The sequence below is a fragment of the Vombatus ursinus genome, unplaced genomic scaffold (assembly GCF_900497805.2).
Source record: "Vombatus ursinus unplaced genomic scaffold, bare-nosed wombat genome assembly UNPS02006874.1, whole genome shotgun sequence".
Taxonomy (NCBI): domain Eukaryota; kingdom Metazoa; phylum Chordata; class Mammalia; order Diprotodontia; family Vombatidae; genus Vombatus; species Vombatus ursinus.
This window is the reverse complement of record NW_020946652.1, coordinates 9,047,389-9,059,075: the sequence shown is the minus strand read 5'-3', so window position 1 is coordinate 9,059,075 and position 11,687 is coordinate 9,047,389. Positions and strand designations below refer to the sequence as shown.

Sequence of the window (11,687 nt, the reverse complement as noted above, 5' to 3'; positions counted from 1 at the left end):
GAGAAGAGAAGAGAAGAGAAGAGAAGAGAAGAGAAGAGAAGAGAAGAGAAGAGAAGAGAAGAGAAGAGAAGAGAAGAGAAGAGAAGAGAAGAGAGGGGAGGGGAAGGGAGGAGAGAAGATCCTGGGAGTGATCCCCCCACCAAAGAGTTCACACTGGGCAGGGGAAAGTGGTTAGAATTTTGTAAAGGGGCCTGGCTCCAGTCTTCTTCCCATCCCCTGGGGGCATTTCCAGTCCTAGGCCTGGGACCTTGGGGCTTCTAGGTCAATGAGTAGGCAGTGATCTTCTGGGCAACAGTCATTCACCAGCCAGACTACTGCCCTATAGGAAACAAGGCCCAGGGCAAGAGGAAGGTGTCTCAGGTTGGGTAACCTAACAGACAAGATCGATTGAGAAGCAACTCCCAGGGAAAACAGACAAGGGCATCCCAGCCCAGCCCAATCTAACCCAACCCAGCCCTTTAAGAGGGCGTATCCCTTCCCTGGCCCCATTCTTTTTACAGATTCGTGAAGGGGGCGGGGTGGACAGCCAAGAGAACAAACTCTTCAAGACCAGTTAGGAGGTCTGGATGAGAGCCGAGGGGAGAGGTGATATAGGGTGTTTGTGGCTTGGGTGGAAAGAAGAGGATGGATGGAAGAGAAGGTTGTCAGCAGAACTGACAAGGTTTGGGGGCAGCTAGGCACTGGCCCTGGGGTCAGGAGGACCTGAGTTCAAATCCAGTCTCAGACCAGACACTTGACACTTACGGACACTTACTATCTGTGTGACCCTGGGCAAGTCACTTAACCCCAATTACTTTGCAAAAAAAAAAATTTATTTTTTGACAAGGTTTGGCAGCTATTTCTGGGTCCTGGGCTTAGAGAGAGAAAAGAGCTGAGATCACTCTGAAGGCAGGAACCTGGGTGACAAATGGGGAGCAGTGGTGTCTTGGATAGAAAACAGGGGTTGTCAGGATGGGATGTCAAGCAGACTAGTGCATTAGAATTCAGGAGAGAGATGAACCCGGGAGAGGGTTGCGGACAGAGCCTGTGGGAGTGGAGAGAGAGAAGAGGGAGGGCCCAGGCCTGAGTGCTGTGGGGCTAAGACCATGAAGGGGAATGGGTAGACAGGACAGAGCTGAATGACCCGGTGGAGGGGCCAGGGAGGAGAAAGGAGGGGAGTGGGGCTGGGGGGTCACCAATCGGAGAGCTAAACTCTGGGAAAAGAAAGGCTCATCCACCCCCAGAATTGATCTGCTGCAGGGGCCCAGGTGTTGTCCCACTGGCCCAGTGGAGGGCTGGGACAGACTGAGATTGGAGATGGGGCTTAGGGAGGAAGGGAACAGTAGGGGCTGGACCCGGCACTCCGTCTGTGTCCTCCCCCAACCAGTGCAGGCTGGCACCTTCTCTGCCATGTTGGGTTTTAGTTAATTGCCTAGGGCCCTAGAAAGGGAAGGGACTTGATCAGGGTCACACCGCCAGGATGGTCTGACTGGCTGACAAAGGAACTGAGCCCAGGTCTTCCAGGCTTTATTCATCCTTTCCTTCATTCCTGGCTTTGAAGTTTGCCTCTCTCTCTACTGTGCCCGGGTACCTCCTGCCTGGAATGAGCTGGGAGTCAGAGGGTTGGGACTGTAGCTGGAGTGCAGACTTACGGTCCTGAACAGGACTAGTTCTTTGCCTGGAGTAGATGAGCCAGAAGGGTGGGACACCTCCTTATGGGAGAAGAGTCCCCTTAGCCTAAGGCTGAGGGAGAGGTACTGACTATACCCATCCCCCATAGGGCCCAAGATGGTGGCCCCACCAAGTGGCCAAGGGCATGTAGCTCACACAGGCTTTCCAAAGCCATGGGGTGTGTGTGCGTGTGCGTGTGCATGTGCGCGTGTGTGCATGTGCGCGTGTGTGGGGGGGGGGGGGAGAGGGGGAGGGGGGTTCCTGGCCTGAACCCCCAGGACTGGGGGCTCAGAGTTGGCTGGGACAGGAGGCAGTATATGCTCATTGGGGTGGGGGGAGGAGGGTTAGGAGGGGCGTATAGCTGGAAGGAAGGGATGGATAAAGGAGGCTGGAAGATTTACTGGGTGTCCCTGGGGGAGAGCAGGAAGAGGAAGGAGGAGAGATGAAGGCTGCCTGCCTGCTCACACATCCATGTCCGGAGAACCAAGGCCCTCAGAAGCGTTCCTGTCCAGGCCAACTTCGGCCCACTGACCCCAAGGGGATCTTGGGCTCAGACCAGACTGGCCCCAGCTTTGTGCTACAGCCCCTTCCCAAGCCCTTCCCCTCCTACACACATACTCCTAGCTCTGGCATGGAGTCTCCCATAAAGTGGAGATGTGTGCCTGTCCAGGCCTTCATGTCCTTTGCCAATCACCAATGTCAGGGTCACGGTGACCCTGGGAAATTACCAAGAGGCCCCCAAACCATCGCAGCAGCAACCGACCCATGGCACTTTCCAAGGCCCACGGGGCAGGAGGGAAGACAGAGGAGGGAGTGTGAACAGCCACATTCAGGACCACCCCCCCCGACCCAGCCCATCCGAGGAACTGCCTTCCCTGACCAGTAACTGGGCAATGGGAGAAGATAATGGGGGTGGGGGGTGGGAATTGACCCGGCCAGACTTCAGTACAAACACGCACAAACACGCACACCCGCCCACCCCCCCCCACACACACACCCACACACACACTCACCCCCCCCCCCCAGTCCCCTCCCCTTTTCCTGGGCAGGATGGGTGGAGGAAAGGTGAACCGCCCTGTGCCTGCCCGAGCTCGACCCACCCCCGCTCGGGTGCAAGCTAAGTGTGGCGGAGGAAGGGGGGGGCTCAGCCTGGGGGCGGGGCCGGGTCTCCGAGACAGGTGGGCGTGCGGGTAGATCCCCGGGGCCACGAGCTGGAGGCCGGCCAAGGCTGGACGCCCCGGGTGCCCCAAACCAAGAAGGGCAGAGCCCGGATCCCCTGGATCGTCCGCTGGGGCCCCTGCGCAGGCGAAGAGGGGGGAACCCGGGTCCGGACGCCGTTGGGGGAGGGGCAGCGGCCCGGGAGCGGGGCTGCGGGGATTGCGGGGTGTTCCTCCCTCCCAACTACCCTCTCTCCCTCAGACACACCCCTATCTGCCCGCCGCCCCTGAGGAGGAGGGGTCCTCCCCCAGCCCGGGCTCCCCGCCTCTCACCTGGCGGGGGGGCGGCCGTTGTGCAGGAATGCGCCCCCGGGGCCCCTCCCTCACCTGCGCTGCTGCGATCGGGGCCGGCCCCGGCGGCCGTGGCCATGGCCCGGCTCCTGCCTGCTGCTCGGCTCCTGGGCTCCCCGGGCTCCCTCCCTCGCTGGCTCCCTCCCGGCTCCGCCGCCGCGGCCGCCGCCGCCTCCTCTCCCGGTCCTCCCGCTCCCTTAAAGGCGCCGAGCAGCGGCCTCCGACGCGGGGGCGGGAGGAGGAGGAGGAGGGAGGAGGAAGGGAGCCACAGTCTCCCCTCCTCCCTGCTGCCCTCGCCCCAGGGCGAGGCCCCGGAGCCCCGAGCGGGGAGGCCGGAACGGGCCGGGGGGCAGCAGCCTGGAGACCCCGAGAGGCGCGGAGCTGGGACGCCACGACAGAGACTAGCAGAGAGAGCCCCGAGGACACACAGCAAGGGGCCGGGGCAGATCGAAGGCTTCCTAGACCCTCGCACAGAGACCGCGCTCAGGCCTTCAGCCACCAGTCCCACGCCCCGCTCCCAGCTCTGGCCCCTGCGGAGGCTTGGGGGGAGGGGAGGGAGGTCTCACTTGATTGCACCCCGAAGTCTGGCGCTGGCCCCGGGGAAGCTGAGTCCAGGCCACCCCACAGAGGCCACGGGGGTCAGGGCTAGGTGATAGCCTTCCCCCACCCCCGGCTCCGGGGTCCCTAGTCAGACAGATTCGGACCTGAATCACAGCTCACGTCCGTCTGCTCCAAGCTCTCCGGGGCAGGGGGTCCCCAGAGGAAGTGGATACCGACTTCGGGCCCAAATGGGAAGTCAGCAAATTCCACCCTGCCCCCAGCCTTGCTCTGAGGCTCTCCCCCTTCCCCCAGGACCACGGAGCGGACACTTGAAAGCTGCTGTCTCCGACCCTCTGAACCTTCTCTCTCCAAGGCTAAATGTGGCCGGTTCCTTCCACGCTCCTCACGTGCATGGATCCCAAGGGCTTTCATGCGCTTGGGTCACCTCCTCCAGGGACAGACTGACTGGAGTAGGTCCCGAGTGTTGGGCTGGAGGCCAGAAGATACTGGTTCCAATCCTACTTCCGACACTTCCTGTAGGGCCCTGGGGGAAAAATCATTTCTTCTCTCTGAGCCTCAGTTTCCAGATCTGTAAAATGAGAGGAATACTATATCATCACCTCTGCAGGACGGCTGAGAAAATCAAAGAGCTATTTCAACCCAACACACATTTATTAAGCACCTTCTGTGTTCCAGCCACAGCAGAGGTGCTGGAGGTACAAAGACCATATAAGAAGATTTCAAGGGGCCCCCAGAATTCTGTTGAAGGAAAACCAAAAGTACAGAGAAAGTAGAAAATCCCTTGTTCTCTACTTCCGCCTAATAAAAGGGCAGGTCTGTGAAGCACAGAGTGGTGACTCCGAAGGCACCCCTCCCCCCCACCGGAGGTGGCTGAGGGAAGAAGGGACCCTGGGGGAGGGGGAGGTGACACAAGGATCTAGGAGGGGTAGGTGGCCCAGGAAGGAGCTCAGTGCCTGCTGCCCAGTCCCAGAACCTCCCTGAATGGAGCCCAGGATCACCCATCACCACAGCAGCTTTTCTTTAGTTACCAATGCCTGAAGGAAAGGGCAGGGGGCTGGCAGAAGCAGCTGTCACCCTGATCCTCCTGCCTGTTCCTCTAGGCAGAACCTCAGTTTCCTCACTTGTCAGTGAGGGAGAAGGTGTCGATGGCCTCAGAAGGCCTCCCAGCTCTAGTTCTCCGATCCAGTGTAAATGCTATCCCAACCCCACACAAACATCAACCGTGACTGTTGGTGCTAAAGTCCTACCCAAATTTTAGTGCCTGGAGGGAGCGTCCTAGGAGCTGTGGGAGTTGTTTACCAAGCCCTGTGCTAGCTAAAGGAGAGTCCCTGGCCTTGAGGACAGACACACAGTTATGTAGTTCTGCACAAAGATGCACACAGCAAATCCGGGGTCATTTAGGCAGGGGCAGCCCTAACTAAGGGGCAGGCTGGAGGAGAGGCAGAACGACCTCATAGAGAAGGGGGGCTTGAGCTGAATCCTGAAAGAGACCAGGGATTCCTGGAGGATGAGGAGACACACGCACAGAGGATGATGAGGGCAAAGAGGTGACTTTTGTCTTCTGCCACTCACTGGCATAGCAGATGAAACAATACCTGACAGTTGAGCAGTGGTGCCAACCATTCATCTGAAGATGTACCAAAGAAAAAACTAGTAACTGAAGCAGAGACATTGAAATAGGAAAACTGCCTGAATACCACAATGAGAGGCAAGTTAAGGTTTGTTTCTGCAGAACCACTGTGATGGTCCAGTAGAGTTCCAAGATGGCTTACAATGCCCATGCCCAGCGATCATGGCTTTCAAGCAGCTTGACTTTGTGGCACACGAATGAAAACATTCATAACATCTGGATCATGTGATCGAACAGACCATGAGATGGGATTCCAAGGGAACAGAAGGGAACAAGGGAGTAGCCTGGTGCCATGTCCAGAGCACAAGTGAGGGTGTGCATATGTGTCTGACCATCCCTTGCGAATCAGTTTGCACCTGAATGTTGAACCCACGTGGCAGTTTGGAAACAATTTGGTGACAGGTTGAGGAACTGCAGAATCATATTGCGCTTGGTCAGACAAGGTCAGCATTTGATGTGAAACACCAAGATCGTTCTGTGCATGATCACGGTGGTTTTGAATTGCTGCAGAAACAAACCTATAATGCTTCCAACACAACATGCTTGTTGTCCTAGAGGAAAAACATTTGGAAGTTAATCAGTCAACTATTGCCTGTTTAATTTGCCATTAAAGACATTTGAGGGTGAACCTTTGAACCATCATCTCTCAAATCCCCAAGGGTTTCCTTTTTTTTTCTTTTCTTTTCTTTTTTTTTTAGGCAATTGGGGTTAAGTGACTTGCCCAGGGTCACACAGCTAGTCCCAAGGGTTTCTTGAAGCACTGCTTTAGTCCATCCTATCACTGACCAAGAGTCCTCTCTACACTACCCCTGACAGGTGGTCTCTCTATTTGGAAAGCTCCAGGGAAGGGGAGCCCCCCACCTCTCCAGCTAACCCATGCTACTGTGGGAAAGCTCTTGGGAATGGGTTTTTCCTGACGTCCAGGCTAAATCTGCCTTCCTGTCACTTCCTCCATGTTCCTAGGTTGCAAGCCTGAGGGTCTGGGAGGGCGGTGCTGCTCTTCACAGTAACAGAGAAGCTGGGGCAGGTGCAGAACGCCTGGGGGGGAGTTCAGTACGGGCATATTTCAGACATCTATGGGGCATACAGGTCAAGATGTCTAATGAGCTGTAGATATGAGAATGGAGGTCAGCAGAGAGATTGGGGCAAGAAAGGCAGATTTGAGAATCTTCAGCATAGAGATGGTCATGAAATCCATGGGAGCTGAGGAAAGGAAAAGAAAAAGGAGACCATGGGAGAGTTGGGAGTCCCGAAAACCTAGAGAGAAGAGCATCAAGGAAGAGAGGGTGATCAACAGAGTCAAAGGCGGCAGCCAGGTCGAGGAGACTGAGGATTGAGAAAAGGCCATTGGATTCCACAAGAGATCACTGGTGACTTTGGAGAGAAGTTTCAGTGGAATGACAAGATCAGAAGCCAGACTGTAAGAAGAGAGTGAGAGGAGAGACAGTGGAGGTGCCCACTAGACACACCTCTTCTAGTTCAGTAACAAAGGGTGAAAGAGACATAGTGGGGATGGAAGGGTCAAGAGAGGTTGTTGGTTCTTTCAGGCTCCGGAAGACCCATGTGTTTGTAGGCAGTGGGAGCAGCAAGGATGCAGGGACAGATTAGAATAGGGAAGAGAGTGGGGCTGACAGAGGGAGCGATGGACTGGGAGGGGGTCACCAGTGCAGGTAGAGGTTGACCTTGGTAAGGAGTGAAGCTGCTTCATCAGGTGAGACGGGAGGAGGAGAGGGGGCAGAAGGCACCTGAGTGATGGGAGGTGAAGAAGAGGGGACAAGGGGGAGCTCACGCAGAATGGCCTCAGTGGTTTTCTATAAAAGCTGAGGCAGAGGTCTCAGCTGATAAAGTGGAGGGAGTAGGGATGGCTTGTTATCGTCCTGGTGGAGAGTGGGATGGCGAGCTAATCAGGGAAGGGTAAGAGGATTGCCTTCCTGCAGTGAGGGCCCAGATGAGGCTGTATAGAATAAACAGGTAATGGACTCAGTAAGAAAGGTTGCCTCATTTTCTGCACCTTCAGCAGCCCTCGGTGCCTTGTGGGAGTGATCCCAGGCTGGGTGATGCTGGGGAGTCGAGGAAAGATTCAAGGAAGAGGGATTCGAGAGGGCAAGACAGCAGAGAGGGAAAGTGGTTCACCAAGGAGGCGAGACGGGGAGAAGAGGACAGAGCGGCTGGGTGCAGGGGAGCTGACCTGGGAGAGAACTGAGGGCCAAGGGGCAAGAGGTCACTGTGGATGAAGAGCAGCATGTGTAAGGGAGGGCAGAGGAGAAACATTAATAGATTATGGTCAGGTGAGGGGACTTGGAATTTCTTGAGCATGAAGGCAGCTGACAAGATCAAGAGGGTGACTGTCTTTTTCTGTGGCTAAGATGAATGGAGAAGGAGCTCTGGGTAGGTGGGTGGGCTGAAGAACTGAGTGGTTAGGGTCAGGTTTGAGGGAGTCCATATATTGAAGCCCTCTCGTATGAAGGCAGGAGTTAGAAAGGAGAGAAAAATTGTGAGCCAGATATCGAACTCATTGAGGAAGGAGGACAGGACTGGACAGAGAACTGTCAAATTAGCTAACTATTATGCACTCCTGGTGATTCATGTGGACATAAATAATACCGCCAGAACCTCAAAAGTGCCGACAATGATTCCAAAGTCTTGGTCAAGAAGTCTCAGGGATGAAGCTAATGCCTTTACTTCTTCTGCCTATTGAAAGCAATGGCAGCTAGGTGGTGCAATGGGCAGGGTGCCCATCCCAGAGTCAGGAAGACCTGAGTTCAAATCCAGCCACTTACTAGCTGTGTGACCCTGGGCAAGTCATTTAACCCTGCATGGAAACAACGAACATGAGCTTGGACAGAGATAGTAGAGGCTAGAAGGACCTGGGGTGCTATGGCCCATGCAGTCATGAAGACAAGACTGAGCAAGAGCTGAAGGCAAGGGATTCAGGAGAGAGGAGTGGAGGTGGCTAAGAAGACATGTCTGACTGGCATGAACTGATGCTGAGTGACGTGAGCAGGACCAGGAGAATGTTGTCCACAGTAACAGCCACGCTGGGCAATGGCTGACTTTGATGGACTTAGTCCTCCGCAGTGCCAGGATCTAAGACATCTCCAGAGGCCGCGTGATGGAAAATGCTGTCCACAGCCAGAGAAAGAACCATGGAGTCTGAATGCAGATCAAAGCAGGCTGTTTGCTCTTTTTTTTCTTTCTTGTGGTTTTCCGCTTTTATTCTGATTCTTCTTTCACAACATGACTAATGTGGAAATATGTTTAATATGATCATATATGTACAGTCTATCTCAGATTGCACACCGTCTTGGAGCAGGGGGCATGGAGGGAGAGCGGGATTTAGAGCTCAAAATCTTATAAAAGTGAATGTTGAAAACTAAAAAGTAATTAATTAATTAAAAGAAGGAGACACATCTGAGAATGGGAACTGGACTTTTCAACTGCAGCTTGAAACACAAAAGCAAGTCTCCTGGATAGATATGGAATGAAAACAAGAATTGGTGAGTTGGTGATAGTGTACACACCTTTGACCCAACAATCCACTGCTAGGCTTGTATCCCAAAGAAATCAAAGGGGGAGGGGCAGGAAAGGACCTATTTACACATACATTTATACATAAATATTTATAGCAGCTCTTTATGTGGTGGCAAAGAACTGGACATTGAGGGGATGCCTATCCATTGGGGAATGACTGAACAAGTTGTGGTATCCAATTGTGATGCAAATATGTAAGAAATGACAAGCAGGATGGTTTCTGAAAAACCTAGAAAGACTTATATGAATGGAGGCAGAGTAAAGTTAGCAGAACTAGAGCGCTGCACACACGAACAGCAATATTGTACCGATCGGCAGTGAATGTCTTAGCTGTTCTCAGCAGTACGATGATCCAACGCAATCCCAGGGACTCATGATGATAGTGTCCACCTGGGGGAGGAAGACCTAATGGAGTCTGGGCGTGGATGGAAGCAGCCTTTGTTACTTTCTTTGTTATTCTTGGGTTTTTTGGTCTGTGTTTTCTTTTGTAACATGGCTGACATGTAAATATGTTCTGTCTGACTGCTCACGTATAACCTATATTAAATTGCTTGCCTTCTCAAGGAGGGGGGAGAAGGAGAAGATTTGGAACTCAAAATTTTAAAAAATGAATGTTAAAAATTGTTTTTACATGCAGTTAAAAAAATTAAATATAAAAATTCAAATTTTCAAAGTGTATATGCCTGTGGTCATGACAATCTAATCGAAAGGGATTTAACACGGAAAGAAAGGAAGAAGAAACCTGCCAGTGGGTGTCCTCAAGCCAGACCATGGAGTGTTGGCAGTGAAAATAACCAGAAACTCAGAGGAGTCAGAATCCTCCCAAAGGAGCCAGTCGTTAGACTTCGGGCTTCACGGATCTCTACAGAAACTCACCAAGTTTAGGCAACGAGCCGGGCAGATTGGTGGTCCTCGTGCAGGAGAGCTGTGCCAAAGCCCTGGTGGGAAGACATTGGTCACTAACATGATGCTGGAAGGACAGGCCGCATTCAAAAGAAGAACCATAGGTAGAAAAAAAAAAAAGGTCAAGGAGCCTGATGTGCTCATGGAACCTCACTCACGCCCAAGCCCAGCTTGGCTTTGCCGAGGCGCAGAGCTCTGGCTCCACTCACTGGACACTGAGCGGCCGAGAGAGCGCTGAGCGGCGGGCCTGCTTCAGTAAACGCGTCTCCTTGGGGCTGCGGGGGGCTGAGGGGAGGCTGTGGGGAGGCTGCGGGGAGGGAGAGGCGTGGTGCGGGGTGAGAGCTGCGATCTCCGTGAGCCCAGCCCCGCGCGGAAGCTGGCTCCCAACACGGGCCCTGCATTCCAGCAGCTGTAGACCCTGCTAGAACAGGGCGCACTCTCTCCGTGGGAGCTCACGGTTCATCTTGCCTCCCAAGAGCTCATCTGCTCTTGTGGATTCCTTCATCGGCTTCGTTCTGGATCACTTTTACTAGTCTTTTTACCTCTCCCTCCGTATCCCCGATAAAGAGGTGTGGCGGCTTTGGGGATGGACTTCTGTGTAACCAGCATATAATGCGAGAGAGCCACGCTGCCTTGATAGCAACCAGACAAAGTGGCTTTTATTCTGAACCCCTTCAGGGGTTCTGAGCCTGGAACCTAATTGTTAAATTCTTAGTGTGCGCGTTTATGATTTAAAAAATCAGCACATGCTACAAAGCTTGACTTATAATTTTGATTGTGTAGACTTTGAAAAGTGATAGTGAGAATATTAATTATGCAGATTAAACTGGAAAGTGTCCCATGTACATTTTGGGGGCAGAGAGCCCGTTGTTAAAGCATTAACCAGCCCATCCCTGCCCTAGTGATATCCCTAGACTACAGATAGGGGGATGCAGTAAACAGATACAATTCTAGTCCGAGGCTCCTGTAGGACAGGGGAGAATGGTGATGTTGTCACCCAGCCACAGCTGGCCTCTCTCCCACTTGCCCCTCACTCACCAGGCTGGCAATGTAGGTGGGCCACATTCCTTGGAAACAGAGTAGCCAGATCCCAGATCACCCAGGACAGCCATATCAGCCAGATTCAGTTCAACCTAAAGCAAGTAGCCCCAGATGTGATGTTGTCATTGGAGTAGACTACAGACCACTTGGTCAGAAAGATGAAACCATGAGAAGCTTGGGAAATACAGCCCAAGCCCCCTCGAGGGTGGGAGAGGCTAGTGAGGAGGCCCTCAGTCCTCTGGCCATCTGCTGCATCTATGTCTGCCAAAACCGAGCAGCTGATCCTTTATTTGCCTTAATGATAGTTCCGCCCTTCGAGAAGAGGAGGAATCAATAAGAGAAAGTTCTGTTCCGAACTCGACTCTTACCAACAGGAAAGGAGATTGAAAGTTAGTGATGAACTAAAGGACAGTCTGCCGAGGTCCGACACCCACCAACCCTGGGAAAGCAGACTTCAAAGGATCCCCAAGAACGACGACTGAGACCTGATGAACCAGCGGCAGGGAAAGGGATGATGTGAATGAAGAGGAGAAGGGGAGGTGTCCAAAGGAAGCAATGTGGCTGCACAGGGAGCTCCCCAAACAAATAAGATTAAAAAAACAAAAACGTATCCATAAGATGGAAACAAGAGTAGGAACGAGCAGAGGAGAAATGCCAAAGTGCAGGGCAGTCCTGTCGGAGCTGTTAGGCAGGCTCGAGGCCAGGATGCGCTGAGACGGAAGAGGAAAGAAAGAAAGCAAGGAGAACCAATTATGCGTGTGTACACGTGTGTGTGCTGTATGTGTGTGTATGTGTGACGGAGTGTATGTGAGCGTGTGGTATGAGTGTGAGCACGTGTGGAGGTGCATGTGTGTTAGTATACA

The 11,687-nt window shown here is 53.3% G+C and overlaps 1 protein-coding gene across 1 annotated transcript in view; it reads right to left on the bottom strand.

The window, feature by feature from the left end:
* PITPNM3 (PITPNM family member 3) overlaps positions 1 to 3,237 on the bottom strand; it is a 96,886-nt gene extending 93,649 nt beyond the window's left edge. Inside the window, exon 1 of the mRNA XM_027848705.1 lies at positions 3,141 to 3,237. Coding sequence (XP_027704506.1) covers positions 3,141 to 3,237 — 97 coding nt within the window. The remainder of the gene's footprint in view (positions 1 to 3,140) is intronic.
* Between the last annotated feature and the right edge of the window lie 8,450 nt (positions 3,238 to 11,687).